At 45.4% G+C, this 20,099-nt stretch overlaps 1 protein-coding gene across 1 annotated transcript in view; it reads left to right on the forward strand.

Annotated features, from left to right (window-relative positions):
• The window catches only part of prkar1b (protein kinase, cAMP-dependent, regulatory, type I, beta), a 65,313-nt gene that overhangs the window by 6,792 nt on the left and 38,422 nt on the right, over nucleotides 1-20,099 (forward strand). Inside the window, exons 3-4 of the mRNA XM_071516415.1 lie at nucleotides 9,296-9,466; nucleotides 13,082-13,173. Coding sequence (XP_071372516.1) covers nucleotides 9,296-9,466; nucleotides 13,082-13,173 — 263 coding nt within the window. The remainder of the gene's footprint in view (nucleotides 1-9,295; nucleotides 9,467-13,081; nucleotides 13,174-20,099) is intronic.

A 20,099-nucleotide genomic window follows, 5' to 3' on the forward strand; every position in this document is an offset into this window, starting at 1 on the left:
GACATGCCACCTGCGCTGGCAACCAAACACACGCACATACGCCCACATACACACGCACACAGCCAAATGTACAGCACATGACAGGCGTCACTCTTCACCTCCATCTGTGACTGTGTGGGCCTTAGCATGAGTACACAAACTGTGCTGAGCAATGACTGTGTGATTTTGTGTGTGTGTGTGTGTGTGTTAATGAAGAGCCAATGTAACTTTGTCCATATCTTCACAGGTATATAGTGTACAACAGGCCCTCTACTGCCCAAAATAGGATAGCACAGACCACCAGAGCCTGCCTCTGTTCTCTCTCTCTCTCTCTCTCTCTCTCTTTCTTTCCCTCTCTCTCTCTCTCTCCCTCTCTCTCTCTCTCTCTCTCTCTCTCTCTCTCCTCTCTCTATCTCCCTCTCTCTATCTCTCTTTCTCTGTCTCCAACTGTTTCTCTTATGGGTATTTTAAAAGTTTGCACTCAGATCGGCTGCTAATGTGTTACTGCTTGTTCTGTGTGTGTGTGTGTGTGTGTGTGTGTGTGTGTGTGTGTGTGTGTGTGTGCGCTTGTGGCTGTACTTGCATCCGTGTGCCGGTGTGTGCTGTGGCGATTAGCACAATGTTCCCTGTTTGCTTTACGCTGGTGGGTCTGTCATGAGTCTGTGTCTCATGCTACGCTCCTGGCTGTTTTCAAACACTCACAGCGTTGTCTAGGAAAATATTCTCTCTTCTTTCCTTTCATTTCTCCTCCATCTCTCTGTCCCTTCATTATCTCTCTCTCTTTCTATCTTTCCCCACCTTTCAAGTCAAGCTCAAGTCAAGCTTATTTATATAGCCCTTCATCACAAGCATGTCTCAAAGGGCTTTACATACCATATCATATACATGTCATATACCATACTACATCATATACATGCTACATACACAAATACTACATCATATACCATACAACATCAGTATACCATACTACATCTACACTACCAGTCAAAAGTTTGGACACACCTTATTATGTATTATGTATGAAATGTACTATGTTTTTCATTATCTTAAAGACATTTTGATGATAAGGCTTATGCTAAAGTCACTTAGAAGTTGATGCCTATGTATGAATTTCTTTCCAAAGCCTTTGTCTTTCCATCAATGCAAAGGGCGGCTACTTTAAATAATCTAAAATATAAGATAGTTTTGATTTGTTTTTGGCCACTGCATAATTCCATTTGTGTTATTTCATAGTTTTGATGTCTTTACTAATATTATAAAATGTGGAAACTTTTCACTGGTAGTGTGCATACATCATATGCTCCCCCTCCCTCTCCGTTTCCTCAGCACTCATTTTCTCCTTTCATCTCCATGTTAATTTTGCCCCTTGCTTCCCTTCATATGTGTCTCTCTGTCTTAATATCCTCTCTCTCACTCATCCCATCCTTACCTCCCTCCTCCTCTCTCCCCTCTTCTACCCTTTCCCTTCCCTGCCTCCTTCTCCCTCTGACCTACCCTCTCTCTCCCTTAATCTCCTTATATCCCTCCCTCCTTGTAACCTTCATCTTTCTCTCCTTTTCCCTTTCTCTCCCTCTATCTCCCTCTGGCATACTCTCTCTCTCCCTTAATCTCCTTATATCCCTCCCTCCCTCCTAACCTTCCTCTTTCCCGCCATTTGCCTTTCTCTCCCTCCATCTTCCTCTCTCCTTCCATATCCATCTGTCCCTGCCTCCCTCTACCACTCTCGCTTCCTTCCTCCTTCTTCACCTGCAGGCATTTCTCTTACACCATAATTCTCAATTTGAACCAATTAACCAATTAACGAGTCTACAACATGAGAATCGTTTACAGCATATCAATTCTGCTGACAAAGTTATAATATGGTGGCATATGGTGCTGTCCTGTGTGTGTGTGTGTATGTGAGAGAGAGACAGAGAGAGAGAGAAAGAGAGAGAGTGAAAGAGAGAGACTGTAGTCTAAGATGTTATTGTTTTTGCCCTGAGGCTCAGTGCGGTAGCAGAGGAGACTCAACATGGTTAAGAAACTTTTTTACACTCCGATGCATTTTATGTCAAGTGAATGAAATTGCAAATAATGTTTACGTACATTTAGTTCAGCCTGACAGAAAATGCTGATTTTGAGTTATGCTGAAAAACCGCATAATAAAAACAGGAGAGACACACTTCTTTCAGAAACAGCGGTAGAAACAGTAGACAGAGACGTTTGCGTCTCTATTTGTGTCTCTAACTCTCTATGTAGGTCAGCGCTGCATTGATTATTCATTGGTGCATAGCTCACCTCGACCTCATATAGCATGTCAAGGAAAACAAATATAAACCCCGCTGCACCAGCTCTGTATGTGAAGGGTCCCATCAGAGTGCATTATGGGAGAATTCCTCTCTCTCTATCTGTCAGTCAGTCAGTCAGCCTCTATCTCCCTCTCCCCTGTAACATGAGAGGCCTTTCTGTGCTGCTAGCCATTCAGCTGTCACCAGGTCCTATCATAACAAAACCACCAAGGCCCTTCAAAGGCCTCTGATTGACAATTTGTCAGGAGGGCTTGGTTGTTTGTTGAGTCTGTGGAGAGCATTTAGAGGAGAATGAGCTGTAGTGTTGGATTATCTCCCGCATCCTCTACTTTCTCTTTTCTCTCTTTTACTTTCTCCCTCTCTACCTCTTTTCCTGTCCCAAGTCTAAACTTGGGTTGCCTGAAATGCCTTGTTGTGGGGATCGTTCTGTGTGTGTGTGTGTGTGTGTGTGTGTGTGTGTATGTGTGCATGCGCATACATGTAAGTGGTGTGCGTGCTTATAGTATAGTTTATAGCTATACAATTCCGTCAATTTTGTATTCGGTCAACATGAACAATATGTTCATGTGCGAGGGATTTTGAAGTTTAGTGCCACAAGGGAAATCGTGTCTACAGCCTATGTGTGTGTTCCCATCTTGTCACCCATCATCGCCACACTGGGAGCAGGGTAGTCAGTAAAATCGCCCTGTCTCTCCAGGAATGCACCCAGTGACCCGGGCCTAGGCCTCCTCCCTGGCCCACGGCCCCGACAGGTAAGTCAGACCCCATGGTGGTCCCTCTTTGTCCGCTCTCATCTGCCCATTGCATTCCCCCCCGTCCTCCCCCACAGGCTGGCCTCACTAATCTGTGGATGGGGTGAGAGGAGGAAGAAAGGTGTTTGGGAAACATGTACATCGCTAGGACAGAGAGAGAGATCACAGCAACCACACAAGGTTCAAATCTTTGCCTGAGCAGTTCAACACCTTTAAATCCGAACACAGCATTGGCAAAGCAATCGGTTAGCTTTCAATTAGGCGGCATAATGTGACTGTATTGCTTGCAGGAGTTTGCAAAACAATTCACCTTTCAGTTTTTGTTGATTTGTAAGCTGCATAATGCAGCAGTCGTGATGGATGTGGGACCTCCCTTGTAAGGTTACTGAAATTACTCAAGCTCTGAGAGAACTCCCACCAACACCCTGTGAGCGTGAGAAGGTGGTATTTGTTGTGTAAGTGGCAGGGTATGGTGTGCGGTATTCATAAAGTTGTGAAAGGAGGATGTGATGAGTGGAGGGCAGGAGAGCGACCTGGTCCTGTCTGCAGCTCCCTACCCGTCTGCGGCAGCTCTATGTGGCTGTTGTAACAGCAACAGTAGTACGATTTACGGCCCATTCACATCTTGAACGATAACTATAAAGATAACTATCAACTATAACTATACATTGTTGCACAAGCATTCACACTACAATGATATCTGTGATCAGTTCCTCAGCAAACGGAGCATCGCTGCAGTGAGCTACCAAATTCTCCCCTTTCTTAGAACTTTAATTTGATTGGTTGAAAATGTTTTATAGCTGTGTCTGCATCCAAAAAATTGCTCTTAGATTGAACCAAAAATATAGTCATCGTTTTGGATGTTTTTATAGTTATTGTAGTGGGAACACAGACATTCTATTGACTTAAAATGATTTAAATATTTGTATAGTTATAGGTATGTTTATAGTTATCCTTCTAAATGTGAATGGACCTTGTTGTTTACTTCAGACAGACATAGAAAGGGCCCCATGCATGCTAGGTCTGTGTCCTCTCTTTTCATTCAAATGAATGGGAGTGGAGAGGTCTGGTGTGGTTGTCTGTGTGTGTGTGTGTGTGTGTGTGTGTGTGTCTGTGTGTGTGTGTGTGTGTGTGTGTGTGTGTTTGCATGTGTAACATATTGCCCAAGTGTGGGTTTCAGAGATTTTGAGGAGTGGACAAGGTGGAGCCGTAAAGAGACTGAATATCATTCCAAAGACAGGAGGTCCGTGTCAGCACACACACACACACACACACACACACACACACACACACACACACACACACACAGTCCTAATACAACAGCGTGCTCTGCCCATTGTGGTGCTGTAATGGTGTGGAATAGAGTGATGAGTGGACTGATAGCTCGGCTGGTGGCTCTCCACGCTTCGCTGCCTGTGTGTGTGTATGTGTGTGTGGCACTCTGTTGTTTTTTGTTCACTCGCACGCTTTCACTCCAGGCAATGGAGAGTGAAATTGTCTACAGCACCGAACGGGGGCTAAGTAAGGTGACAGCTGTTGGATGTAGCCTCGTCTCAAACTAATATCAAAAATTAACTTAATGGAAGAATGAACATTTTGATGTTTTCTTGCGCAGGGAGCCTATTGCTTGTGCGATTGGTTGAATGGTTTTGAGGTGAACATGATGATTGGTTGGCTGATGAATATTGGTTAGTCATGGCTATTAGGATGGGAGTTAGTCATAACCTTTTGTTCATATCTGCTTGGTGCAAATTTGATTATGGGTATGAACAAAATAGGTGAGAGGCGCCTTTTTAATATGACTCATCATCCATAGATGAGTTTGAATTGGAATCCACAATGGTTTAATAATCATGACTTCAGATGTGGTGAGTGTGCATGTGGTTGCATGTGTGTCGTCTTTTGTCTGTGTTCATTCTTTGGCCCGGCCTCTCTGACCTGCGATCTCTCCGCCGCTAATGGAAAGCCCACTTTTTTCACTGCTTTTGTGCCTTGCTTACGCCTGTGTCCTCTGTCTTTTCTCCTCTATTCCTCTCTCTCCCCCCTCCTCTCCTGTCCTCTCTCACTGGCAGCCAGCCGCCGATGATGACGCAGAGCGAGAAGAGGAGAGAAGGAAGGAGAGAGACACTGACATAGGGCAAGAGGGCTGCTGCTACAGAAGAAAGTACATTGATAGATAAATACAATAGATAGGAGAAAGAGAAGAATATTTTGCTTTAGCAAAGACATTCAATTTTCTTGTAAATACTGTAGGAGCCTCAGACTGAGATAGGTCCTACTGTAGCATATGTGTTGTGGCAAAAAAAGCTAAAGCAGTGAAATGTGTATCTTCTACTGCTGGCAAAGACACACTGCAGACGAGTGTTTTTCTTTGCCAAAGGCACTACCTCAGACCGATCTGGGTTCTAGGCTATGTGTTGTTACAGAAAAGCTAAAGCAGAAAAAGCTGTACCTCTACTGCTGGTAAAGATACACTGCAGATATTCGCAGCTGACCTTGCTCTACTGAAGCTCCCTGTGAAGGCCCCTATAACGCTGACATCATGAGTCATATCCCATACTGTACTGTATGTGTTCCTTATGCCTCTGAGTTTTTGGAGCCAGACACAATGGCCTTGCTTCAAGCCTGACCCTCTGACCTTAGAGGAAAGAGTGTGGGCGGGTTTGGGGCGTCAGAGGGAGGAGTGGAAAGACACTGCATGGTACAGAGCTGCGTGTGGCACACACAGGGTATGTATGGGATGATGATGTAACCCTATGGGAATGTTTGGAGCTAGTCACTGATTGAAAACACACAAACAGATGCGACATTTGGCCAGAACAGAAGTCAATGTTGAGAGGAGTGACGTTTTCTCCCTCCCTGCAAACTGAATCACTGTGTGTATGTGTGAGTGACTGAGAGGGAGAGCGAGAGAGAGAGAGAGACAGAGACAGAGACAGAGACAGAGGCAATCTGTGAACAGGCGTCAGAACTGGCGTGTGTGTGAGTGTGAGTGTGTGTGTGTGTGTGTGTGTGTGTGTGTGTGTAGGTGCAAGAGCCGGTGTTGCTTCGACTCACCAACTACAGGGGATGCTCACAGTGCTCAGTTGTCATAGCGACTGGGGGAAACGAGAGGAGCCCGCTCATTGCACCGCCTGATTGTGCGAGTGTGTGTGCGCAAGCAGAAAGAGAGAGAGGGAGAGAGCGAGAGGAAGGGAGAGACAGAGAGTTGCGCAGGAGCGATGGGGAGAGAAGCGTTTTGCTGTGATCAGTGTTTTCATCAGTAGTCTTATTCTTCCACTGCTGTTTCGTGGGGATTGCAGACACGCTGCCACTCGCACACTCACACATACTCTTGGACTTGGACTCTCTGCTCACACACACACTCACACGCAAGTGTGCACATACGTACACACACACACGCAGCGGTGGCCGTGCCAGCATGGCGAGATGCTGCTGCGGTGTGATGTGTGTATTAGGTGTGTATGAGATGGGGATCCACGTGTGTTGATTCCCACACACACTTTAACACACTCACACACGAGTGCTTCACCCCAGGGGCTGATGCCCGGTGCCTCTGACAGGCTGAGGGACACACAGCAGGCCTGGCCAGGGGCCCTCCATGCCATGGTAAATACCTCCGCTAACAAACTAGCCTGTAGTTAGCCTCCGGCAGCTAACCTTCATAGTGTGATAGTGGCAGAATGGACTAGCGTTGATTTTACCGCTTGGTTAAGTTAGCGATTGGACACAACACTGTGTTTGTTGGCTAAGCACAAGGAACTACAGAGCCGGCTAGTTTTGCTGCAAGGGAAAGATGCTCGCTACTACTTTGTTTGAGTGAGTGTGTGGGAGAGTTGAAGTGACCGGTAGTGAGTGTTGTAGACAGCAGCACTGTTAATGGATTTGATTTTTACTAGAGTTAGTGTTTGCTGTGACTAAAGAGCTAGTTTGTTACACTGCATTTGTGATTGTGATTTGTGGTAGTCGTCTGGGTGAGGAGAGACTTGTGTATTAATTTGCCGTGTGTGAAAGAAACGGAAGGCTGCTGCTGCTGAATCCTTGTTTGTTTTGGCTTTGCCTGCACTCGCACTGTGTTACCTGCTTGCAGACCTGGCCTCCTTGATTAAGCTGGAATGAATAATATGTGAGCTCTGCTGTCCTTCTGCAGTCTTTCTGTGTTTGTGAGTATGTGAATATGTGTGTGGATAAGTGTGTATAGATGTGTACGTGTGTATGTGTGTGCACTGATACTATTCTGGCTGTATCCCCCTCTTCTCTCCCTGCTGGCTCTCTTCCCTCAGGGAGTGACTTTGCGTAAGCAAGAAGTGTGTGTGTGTGTTCGTGTTCGTGTTCGTGTATGTGAATGTGTGTGAATGTGTGTGAATGTGTGTGTATGTGTGTGTGCACACACACGCAGGTGTGCATGCCAGTGTGTTTGCTTACTCCTCTGAACCATGTGATCTATATCATCACATTGATTTACACGGACAGTGAGCAAAGCATCTCTAACAATATACCTTAGGAAGAAATGAGGGGGAGAGAGACAAAGTCAGAGAGAGGAGGGAGTGTCACAGAAAAAGACAGAGAGAGAGGGAAAATGAGAATAAGAACATTAGATGCAAAAGGATACAAACTTTAAGAAGGAGTGGAAGTGCATCCTTTTCTATGTTGGTGAATACCTTCTAGACAGGTGCCTAACTGGCTGCCATTGTAAAGCATTAGAGCATTACTTTATCATATCATTACCATTACATCCTGCTGTTGGGAAGATTAAAACAGTTATGGAGAAAGGATGCAGGATGCTCAGAGAGCTCTTGTGGATTTTATTCAGGCCAGGGTTTAGCCCAGTGCTGCGTTGCAAGGTCTGGATTTGACAACTCTGTTTGTCTCTGCTGTCAGGTAATGTGGCAGTTTGAGAGGCATCACCCGCCTTCTCTGTGTCACCTTCTCTCTTTCCGTCACTCTTGCTGTCTTTCCCTCTCTCTTGCCCTCCTTGTGTGGCCTTCTCTATCTTTCTGTCAGAGGTTCTCTCTCTCCCTCTCTGTCTCTATCTCTGCCCACCTCTCCCTCTGCATGACGTCTCTCTCTCTCTCTCTCTCTCTCTCTCTTTCTCTCTGTCTCTATCTCTCTCAGTGTGTGTGTTTTTGCGTGTCTCTCTGTATTGCTGCAGTGTCATGCCATACTTGGCTGTCTGGAGTCGTGTCTCTCTCAGACACCTTTGTTTGCGACTGGCTGCACAGTGACGAGACAGTAGACAAGCAAGCAGACTTTTGATTAACACAAATACACTGAAACTTTTCAAACAAAATGGTGTCTTAAGGATTGAAACTGTACCAACATACATGTACTGTACATGGTGGTGAATAATACTGCTGTCCACTCAGTTCTCAGTGTGCTCTCAGACACACATACACTCAAACAAATGAATGAACAAACAAATGCCTACACAGGCGCTGTGTAGCCCCACACTGCCCTAAACACACAAACAAAGCAATGGATACTGGCACATAGTCGCACAAATTGTTTCCCCCCTGCCCTTTCCTCACACACCATTCCCATATATTAACAAGCCCAGTTTGTTCTTATTGTGTGCTTATGCTAATGTGCTAATCAAGTTTTTGATCAATAATTCATCACCTGCAGAGTGTTCAGCAGTTGAAACAACAGCCAGCCAGAGGCGTCCTGCCTCCCCTTTGATGTCTTTATTCCTTGTTGTTCATCTTCTGAGAAGAAGGGAGTACCTGGCTGGGCCTTCTCCCTTCGGCATTTTCAGGCCTGCAGATATTAATATTTGATAGCTTTTTCTTTATCCCATGGCAGCCAGACCTCCAGCTAGCATGCACTCAGGGCTTGAACACTTCCACTTCTCTTTCTCTGGCATTTTATTCCATTCAGTTGTGTTATCTGACCTGGTTAAGAATCACTTGATTCTTTGTGTTGGGGGGGGGGCATTTGAAGAGTTTCTTCAGACCTTCGTCATGTGGTCATTTGTGAAGTAAAACAAAGGCAGTATTGTCTCAAATGTTCTTTTCTCTCTCTCGTTCTTGCCTGAAGCTGCCTGAATAGGCTAGCTGCACGCACTAAATCCATTTGAATGTGATACTTTCCTACCCATACTTCTTTTTTATGCTCTCACAAGATTTGCTTGAGAAGGTTACCCTTTTGATAGACCATATAACTGTTTGACATTTCAACCACTAAAAAAAACGATTTCTCCCCCTTTCTCCCCTTCTCCCTGTCTCTCTTGCTCTCTCGGTCCCTCCACCAATCCTGTCTCTCCTCTTGTCTTCACAGGAAGAATGCAAGCAGATCATGGCGCGGCAGAAGTCCAACAGCCAATCAGACTCCCATGACGACGAGGTTTCCCCCCCGCCGCCCAACCCAGTGGTCAAGGCCCGGCGCCGCAGGGGAGGGGTCAGCGCTGAGGTCTACACTGAGGAGGACGCTGTCAGCTACGTACGCAAGGTCAGCCTGGGAAGACACACACACACTTACACCTACACACAGACACATACACATACTTTCATACCTGTACACACATACTCATATGCATATACACACATGCATGCACACAGATACATACATACATCTATACACACACACACACACACACACACACACACACACTCAGAAACATACATGTGCACGGGCACACACACACCTATCCATGCATACATACTGTACACATACAGGCACAGACACACATGCATGCAGGCAAGTGCACGCACAATATACACAGACACAGACCCATGCACACACATACACAGATATAGACCCACACACACACACACACACACACACACACACACTTTAGTGAGCCATAACACAAACCTGTCACTCAGTTAACACCCACTTAACTGCATAAATGTAAACACATTCATGAGACCAGCTTGACAGGCTGAAAAGTGAGATAAACAATGGAAATTTATGATAGCAATTAATGAATGGACTTGGACACTTGAGTAGCAGCAAAATGCACCACTTGTCAGTCAGCGAGCTAACTGATATTCAGCACAGATGTTGAGATTTTACACTTTGATGTTAGATTTACAGTGATAGGCTTCATGTTTCTCACCCATTCTTGTTTCTCGCATACTTGATGCCTTCTTTGTGAAATTGAAAGATGTGCAATACAAAGCAATCCTTGTTAATATCTGCCATTTAGCTACTTTGTTCCAAATTAAACAATCCACAAAAGAAAATAATATAGCCTAGTGTGGAACAGCAGATTGAAAGTGAGCAAGCCTGAGCAGATAAATTAAGACAGTTCTTTTTATTTTTATTTATTGATTTATTTGATTGGAATCTCTGGTTTGTGGGACAATATAGGGTGGAGAGGTAATGGAAAACATGAACAAGAGTAGGTTGTGACCTAGGCTTGTGCTTACAGTGTCGTGAGTGAATGATACGCACCTTAGTCCAATGAGGCACGCATCATTCCAACCAAGACAAGCCTGGTCCTAAAGTCATTCCTTTTGTAAGGTGACTTTGTGTTGGCTTATAGTAGAGAGGTAGGCTATTAGAGTTATCAGTTATCGCTCTCTGTCATTGACATGTCCATCTTATAATTAAATGGAGCTGGATAGGAAAGGGTGCACCTATGCCAGAAACTGTAGCTCACCCTTACACACACACACACACACACACACACACACACACACACACACACATACACACAGACCAGTCGTTAGATCATTACCGTGCTCGTTCAATTGTAATTAACGTGACACGGCATTAATTGCTGGGTAATGACATAACGGCATGAACCCCCGTCACCACGCTGTAATCGCATGGCCACTGGAGCATGCTGTGTGTGTGTGTGTGTGTGTGTGCGCGCGCATGCGTTTGTGTTTCTGACTCGGACAAGCAATATGTCTCTACCAGAGACTTCAACCATGGATAGTGGCAACAAACCCGCCCCCATCCTCATTTTCCTCACTGTTCTTCACTATCAGACCCGGACACAGACACACACACACACACACACACACACACGCAAAGACTCACACTGCCACCTGAGCAGCATGTGAAAAACAGATTAATGCATATGCTTACCCAGCGGGCCATCAGAGAAATGTGAATGAAAAGTGAATTAGAAGATGAAAGCACATTACGGCTTCAGAATGAGAGAGGATTTCCTCTGGCCATTGACATACATTGACATAACACACACACATCCCAGCACTCAGACCCAATGTGCTGCCATCTTCCTACATCATCAATTCCATTAGTGACTCCACTGTGAAAATCAACAGCTGTTTTATAACAGAACACAATCAATTAGCTAACCCTTCTCATCTGATTAAAATGTCTTTGCCGTAAAATGGTATGAGTCTTAACGAATTGTGAGGCCTGTCAGTCACGCGTGGAGATCACATTTAATGAATGAATGGAAGGACTGGCATCAAATTGATGGGAACTGGGTGGGCACCCTCATGACAAGACGTGGGAACAGAGTGGGCACTGAGACAGATATTTTGTTAATCGAACTCAAAAGAGCTCTTTTGGCATGAATAGGGAACATTGGGTTTGCCAAGCATGTATCATAAAGTTCAACTAACATACTGTATGTAATAGTCTAGATACTGTAATACAGAAAAATAGTAGGGATAATACAAATTGAGACAAATAATGGTATTGATATTGATTGGATCCCTCTCCTAACTACTTGTAGAGTCATAGCTGTTCAGCCAACGGAAATCCATCTTTCCCCATGTGGCTTTGCCCAACCCATTTTTTTCTGAAAGGAATTCCAGTTGGCTTGAGAAGAATATCTTGCATTACCCTGACAAGTTAGCAAGGCCAGACCCTGACTTGTAATGAAGGCAGTGACTCAAAAGCTGGTTCTATGCTCAACTACATGCATTCTACAGATATACTTGTGTCCGAGTGTCCTGACATGTAATAATCCCCAGGGTGCCAGTGCTGGAGCTGAATCTTCTGGAGGATGATTTGGAGGCTGACCTAAAATCTGGTCATGAAAATTCCCTCGAACACTGAGCCCCTCTGAGTGCCTGTCCCCTCCTCCTCTGTCCCCCGACTCTCACTATCCAGACCGGGCTAGCCTCTTTCTCTGTCTCTCCATGCAGCAGCCAGGCCTAATTACTGCAGATAATGGCCAATATGTTGGTACTTAGGAGCATGAATTTTTCAGCTTGTATGTGATGTGGTTTGTGTGTGTGTGTGTGTGTGTGTGTGTGTGTGTGTGTGTGTGTGTTTCGCTCTGTGCTGCGTGGTCGTATTCATGTGGAGACATCTGTTACTTTAACCTTAATTACAGCCTGCTCCGCCACCCTCACCCCCCAAAGACAACACACACACACACACACACACACACACACACACTCCCTTCTGTCTCTCTCTCTGTCTCAGTCGTTCTGTTTGTCCCCTCTCCTCTCCTTTCTTCCTCTTGACTTCTCCATCTCTTCCATCCTCTCCCTTCCACGCATTCATATTTATTCTGACATTCTGATTTATAAAATCCCTGTCTCCCTCCCGCTCCCTCTCCCTCCCTCTCTCTCTCTCTCTCTCTCTCCCTCTCCCTCTCCCTCCCTCTCTCTCTCTCTCTCTCTCTCTCTCTCTCTCTCTCTCTCTCTCTCTCTCTCTCACACTCTTTAGTTTTTCTTTTCTCTTTTCTCTCCCCACAGTAAAAGAGCTTAAGTTTTCTCCTAGGATGCCTCTCTATAAATACAGGCTTCTGTGGCTTTGTTGTGGCTACAGACTTTGCCATTCCCTTTCCATGAACACACACACACACACACACACACACCACAGAGTCTGGGACATGAAAATGCATGTTTTATGAATGAGTTCAGGCCTCTTGTGAACTTTTAAGGGCTGTGTGACATTTTGAGCATAATCCCTGAACAGATGGGCTTTCCCAAAAATACACGGGCACGCGTGTGGGTTATTCCTTTTAGAGGTTGCCAATACACTGCTCTTTCATTACTCAATTTAGTCCGCTTTTGAAGTGAGGCCCATTATGTGTTTGCCCTGGTTTGTTTCATGTGATCTGTCCACCTGTGTAGTGTTGTTGCAGTCCACTTTACTGTAATGGAGATTATTGCTTTGTATCCACAGGTGATCCCAAAGGACTACAAAACCATGACTGCCTTGGCCAAGGCCATCTCCAAGAACGTGCTGTTTGCTCACCTGGACGACAATGAGAGAAGGTACGAAACCTTTGTAACCCTACTGACATCATGAATGCGTTTGAACGACGTCTGCTGTGTAGCCAGGGATCCCGATGTGTGTGTGCAGTACGTGCGCATGTTTGTCAAGTAATAAAACCATGAACAGGCCATTGTTGCAGTTGAGCACTTTGCCCCCGTGGCCACTGTGCGCCAGTGTTGCCTGCTTTGGGAGCATCTCAAGTCTGCAGAGACACTGACATAGAGGGAGGGGAGGGGTGAAAGGGGACAGAAGTGGCAGAGGAGGAGGGGGGAGGCAGTGAATGGTGGGTAAGGGGCGCCTGGTGGTGTCTGTGTGTGTTGTGTTGTTGGTGGTGGCCATGGTAACCTGTGTGGATGTCAGTAACGCGTTGTGTATTCAGATATGGGCGGGGGTGCAGACTTATGCTACTCAGAAAGCAGCGATTCTCCACGGACCCTCTGAGAGAAAGGCATCCCAATTCCTTCCTATTGCCATCCCACCCATTTTTCATGCCATCTTTTCCTCTTCGCTGTTTCTTCACATTCCTCCTCTCTTCATCTGTCCTTTTCTCCATCCCTCCATCTGTCCCAGATCTCCAGTGAGGGCTGGGTCTGGCTCTGACAGGGGAGGGGGGTGTTGTGGGAAAGGCTCTCAGGTGGCTGGCGGGCCCGCCTGCCAGCCGGAATAGTGTTTCATTGGCGGGGAGAATCCATTATGCTCCGTGGAGGGGAAAACACCGGAGCTTTCCTGTCGGCTAAAGCCTCCCCGGACCAAACCCAAAACACACTCTTTCCACTCTTTCGTCAGCTGACAATTTACCGTGCTCCCTTGGCACCGGCCCGCAGGGCTCTGATTGCATGTCAGTGCCTCTGAAGCAGCCCCGAGCAGAATGCAACATGTGATAGGCCCAGACAGTCCTAAAAACCCTGTACTTGGGTGGCTGATGTGGCGGATTAGGGTTACACCAGAGACACATGTGGCACTGGACCATAAACCATCAGGTTTTAATGTACACAAGGCCTCTTGGCATGCCAAGCTATGTAATGGCATCATCGTCAGCCCCATGGAACCATGCATGATGTAGAATTTATATGACTGGCTGTCATGTTTGCTGTCTCGCTATACGCAGCTAGCATCAACTGTCAATGCAGCGCAGACAGGAATTCATTGTTGTGGGATGTGTGGGTGAACATGCAGCTCGCAGAGTTGAGGGCTCTTAGCTAGTGAAGACTGGGCTAGGTCTCTTTCTGATCTGGACTGTACTGAGACTTGGCAGTTAGCTGGCTAGGTCTTTTTTTCACTTTCTGTCACTCTTTCTCTGTCCCCCTCTCTCGCTCCCTCTCTTAATTGTGTTGTCCCTCACTCCTCACTTCTAACTGATGCGGCTGGACGGCTGGCTGGTGGCTTGGTCGCATTGCGGTTATGTTGCGGTTGTTGTGCCTGGAGCCCCTACAGACAGGAGCGTATTGACGCGTGGCCAATGTGGTCCTCGAGCATTCAGCAGTGGGCTACTGCTTGGAGACAACATGCTACTGTTGTTTATGAAGAACTGCAGGGAACAGCCAACAGGTCTTTGCATATGGCTCAACTGGTAGGGCGTATACGCCCTCAGTGATAAGGCTAGGCACAAAACTTTGATTGGCTTCAAGCCTACAGCCTGCCAATATAGTCTGTAAAGGAGGACTGGTGATTTAGGCTCATCCTAAATGATGTACTTGTCGTTTTGAAAGGAGAGATTCAGATTATTCAGATTAATAATTTTTGCTTGTTGACGCCTTCTGTCCTTGGCATTGATGAAGTCACGGTATGAAGTACATCGGCTTCTCTAGATGTGCCAGAGCTGTCAAGGACTGACGCACATCAGCAGATGGAGTGTGATCATATGGTCCCCCTTCACTCACTCACTCACTCACTCACTCTCTCTCTCTCTCGCTCTCTCTCTCTCTCTCTCTCTTTTTCTCTCCCCTTTCCCTATCTCTTTTTCTCTCCCCTTTCCCTCTCTCTCCGCTAACAGCTGGCTATTTGGATTGCTGGGCTATTGCCATTGTGCACAAGGTCTCATTGGCTGAGAGTGTAGTGACAGTTGACCGTTGCTTTTGGTATCAGATGATGATCAATATTGCAAGACCCATGCTTGTCAAGGACCTGACATGACTGTACATGTATGTTTTGGCATGTTGTCTTTTCTTGACGCATTGGCCATTTTTTGTGTTTTGTTCAATTGTTTTGTAAAATAATTTTTGGGTTTTCTTGTTTTAGGGGTATGTGTTTGTGTGTTTGTTTGTGTGTGTGTGAGAGAGCTAGAGGGAGAGAGAGAGAGAATGAAAAGCAATGGGCTGATTGTTGTGTGTGTGTGTGTGTGTGTGTGCGTGTGAAGGAAACATCTTGTATCATTAGTCACTCAGCAGTTATGTAAGCAGAACGCCACACGATTTGTTCCCCCATTAGCACTATATTATGCTATCATCCCCTTCAGTAATGGGGAAGGGAGGAAAAACAATGAAGCCCTCTTTGTTTCCCTGCGCTCTCTAATGCTCTCTCTTTATCTCTTCTCTTCTCTCTGATGCCTTCTTTCTTTTTCACCTCTTATCCATCCTCTCTGTCTCTCTCTCTCTCTCTCTCTCTCTCTCACTCTCTCTCTCATTCTCCATATTTTCCTTGCTTGAATATAGTTTCTCATCTGCCTTTCTAGGAATCCAAGGGATAAAGCTTTTGTGCTGTCAGGCTGTACCAGCTCTGTGAACAGCAGCAGCCAACATTGCATTTTGACTCAACATCAACATCAGTTAAACATCAGTGTGATTAATAATAACACCAGTTGATGAGACTCTTTCTTTCTTTCTTTCTTTCTTTCTTTCTTTCTTTCTTTCTTTCTTTCTTTCTTTCTTTCTTTCTTTCTTTCTTCTTTTCTTTTTCTGTGGTATTGTTACTCCGCTCCCTGAGACGATTTTTGTTTTTTTGAAAATTGATATATTGTTTTCTATTCAGTGGTCAGAATGTACAAGTTATGATCTGTCAATTGATTGATTGTGTTTTTTGTTATCATATGTCTGTGTACAGTTTTATTTTGCAATACAGTCCAATACAATACTCCGGTAGCTGCTGCTCTAGATCTGTAGTGTTCTATATGGAACGCTATTTGTGTCTGTCTATAATTCCTCCTTCAAACACACACACACACACACACATACACACACACACACGCACACACACACACACACACACACAAAGAACACTTCCGGAGGAAGTGTTCTCTTTCAGCAGTGAAGCTGCCATATCAGTCTTTTTGCTGGGGCTGAGATGACTGGGTGTACAGTTACAGGAACGGGCCAGACAGACAGGAGAAAAATGATCCAGGAGGGCATCCTGGGACCAGGAGAGTATTATTTAAACTAATACAGAGCCAGCTTGTGACCTGCACTTTGATCATATCCTATTTTCTACATGCTCGATTCCTCAGCTTGCATTGTGAGCGGTGTGGGGTTGTCAGGGTCAAGTGTGTTTGTGTTTGAGTGTGTTTTGGAGAGAGAGAGAAAGGGACAGAGGGAGAGAGAGAGAAAGCAGAGGATAAAGAAGGGCATATAGAAGGAGAGGCAAGAGTAAAGGCGTCATTGTCCCAGCCAGCTACACATTCAGATGGCCTTTTTTGAACTTTGCTGCTGTGCTACCTGAGACACAGAGAGAGAGAGAGACAGAGAGAAAGAGAGTGAGAGGGATAAAGAGCAAGAGAGACGTGGCGCTGCCCCACCCTCAGGTTCCTATGCCTTCCCTCCCTCCATCTCCTCCTTGGCCCTGGCTGGATGCCATTTCACCTGTCTTCTCTCCCTGGCTCAGCTCACATAAGTCCTGCTCTGCTTCACTGCCTCCTAAGGACAACAAAACTTCCTAAGGTCAGACACTCCGCTCACTCTCCTTTTTCACACTTGAATAACCCCATCTCTTTTTTCTGTCTCCTGCTGTCCTACAATAACATTCTCTACGTTTTTGCTTCTACCTCTCTGCCCCTCGTGCCCCATAGTTTATATGGTCACATTGCAGCAAAAGTGGAGCTGATCAAACCAATAGCACAAATTTTCCTGAGAGACACAAGCATGGGCACACACACACACACACACACACACACACACACACACAGACAAACACCACTGTTACAACGAAGGGTGACCAGCATCACATCATCATCAGAAACACACACAAAATATACACCCACACACACGCACTCTCTCAAGAATGTGTATGTATTCCCAGTGAGTCTGGTCCAGCTGGGAGCGTGGACTCTGATTAACACACCATTCCATATGTCAAACTTTATGGCCTTTAAGTTTCCAAGCAACACCATGCGTGTGTGTGTGTATGTGTATCTGAGTGTGTTTGTGTGTGCGTAGTGCATCTTCACTCAGCTGTCTGGAAACGATAAACATTGCACATTCTCCCTTCCAAATTTCAACTAAATACTGTTTTTTTTTTTAAGGGCAGCAGACCTTCCCCTTCTTAGTGTATAATTTGTTTTCTTTGAACAGTGGGAAAGCTAAACATATATCAATAATAATCAAAGTACATACAGTATAACATTTATTTTATTTACATTTACCCTTTAAGACACATCTGTATAATACTCATGCATTACACCAGAGGGATCAGTGTCAAGTTGGGCGACCCCCCCCCCCCCCCGGACGGTGTCTCTAACCACCTTGTTTTTCTGTCTGTGTGGCTCTTTGACCTTGACTGGTCTCTGAGCCAAAGGCTGTACCTCTGCCAGGGTGTGGCTCTCAGTGGGCCACTGGGTTGACGTGGCCCAAATCACTGCCCAGCCCATTAGCTGCCACAATGACCTCATTATGATATGCACACACAAACACACACACACACACACACACACACGCACAAACACACACAAGATAGGCCGACAACAGGTGTTTGATTTCACGTTGTGCTGAGCTTGGATTGCTAACACCCAACATCAGCCTGCAACCACCTGTCTCAATACTGTAACCATATATGTTATCATATCCACTGAAACTATTAGCTCATTTTACCATCTGGATGTATGATTACTCTGTTTTGGTTTCAGCTAACTAACAGCACTTAAATGATAATAACTTTGAGATTAAAGGTTTTGATTAGATAATGTCAGGATTGATAACAGTAAAGGAACAGGTGATATTTTTTGGACTAATTTGGATATCTGGCCTCGCACAGGCTTGTGTGTATGTGGATATATGCACATGTGTGTGTGTGTGTGTGTGCATGCGTGCGTGTGTGTGTGTGTGTGTGTGTGTGTGTGTACGTGTACATGCTCATGGCCTGTTTGTCCAGGTGCACCCTCAGTTTGGTGAGCGTTGCCAGCCTATCTCCCCTCCGCTTCCCCCTATTAGATGCTTTGGCCTGTTGAGAATCAGTCTTTTAATATGGTCAATAGAAGCACTATCGCTTGTTTAAACACACACTGTGTTAGCTCGTACTGTAATAGTGTTCCTTATCTGACTTCCTACTGATGTGATACGACATGAGACTTCTGATAGCAGTGGACCGTGTGTATCGGCTCCTGTGTGTGTCTTTTGGTGTGTCAGTTTTTCTACACACCTGGATAAATGACCTTGATGACCTCCCATTTTGTGTCTGTAAGACTGCAAAGATGGAGAGAATACAGGAAGGGACATAAGTGTTGGGAGAAAGATGGAAAATGAGTAAAGGAACAAACAGCCCTTTGAGGTCACATTCGGAGAAGGATTAATGACAAAGGAGGAGGCCTCTGGGTAATTTGTCTCTGGTGCTCATCGCTCCTTTTATTTGTCCCCTGACACTCACATACACACACACGCACACACGCATACAAACGCCCATCAAGTTGTCTTGTCCTGTCTGCCTGCATTAGTGTAATATCCTTATGCCACAAAACGCTCTCCTGGGGGAAGTGCAGGCACTGGACCAGAAGCCTGACTCTCTGTATAACCACATAAATACACTGGCAAGCATAGGGAAGCCCTCTTCATCCCATTTCATCTGTGTTTTTTGGCAGAGTTTGCAAAATGTAAAAAATGAATTGCTATCCTGTAACAGGAGTTGTTAATCTTTATCCGCTCAGCCAGGATCCAATTATAAATTGAGCAACTATTTACTTTCTCTTTGTCATGAGAGAAACCAAAAACAGACTCATGACCCAATTTGTGCCCCAACCCAGAATTTAAGAAACACAGTGCAGACTGCCTTGACGAACACATTTTGCACATCAATAATTGCTAACATAAATACGAATCATTCATAGTTTAAATGTTTTAGCTAAAGAGACAATCAGGAGAGGGATTTTAAAGAGGTGGTGCTTACCTCATCCTGCCTGCTTTAATCCTCTAATTAACAACCAGAGTAATGAGTTGATGAAGTGACCGATTGGTTGACCTCTGACCTCTGAACCCTGACCTCTGCACCCTCCCCACCAGCCCCTGCCGATGGACAGGGAACATCTTTAGTGTAAAAAGCCTGGCACTCTTCGTGTGTGTGTGTGTGTGTGTGTGTGAACAGGGACAGAGAGGGACAAAAACAATAACAAATAAAACAGTGAGAAAGACAGAAAACTTATCCACAACAAACAAAACGCAAGACAGAGATAGACACAGAGGCTGACTGACGGACAGATCGGGCTCGTCTAGTGTTTCAGGGGGAAGTTTATTTAAGGCCAGTGTGCGGGGACAAAGAGGAAGCGCAGGGAGATAATGTGTTGCGTAGCCATATCAGATGAACACAGCTCCCATCACATCACCGTTACATCTGATACTGTAGCGCACTCATTCAAAACAGCCTCCATATCGATACCTGTGGAACCAGAGCTGTGTGCTCCAGAATATGGGCTCGCATTTGAAACACAGACAAGCTCTGTTGTCTTCTTAGGTTCCTGTTGTTACGACTAGCAGTACAGCCAAAAGGGATTTTACAATTTGGTAAAATCGGA

This window comes from Centroberyx affinis, unplaced genomic scaffold, assembly GCF_046629955.1.
Source record: "Centroberyx affinis isolate AG114_WGS23_722 - 3 ecotype Tasmania unplaced genomic scaffold, CSIRO-AGI_Caff_v1 ptg000401l_1, whole genome shotgun sequence".
NCBI classification, from domain to species: Eukaryota; Metazoa; Chordata; class Actinopteri; order Beryciformes; family Berycidae; genus Centroberyx; species Centroberyx affinis.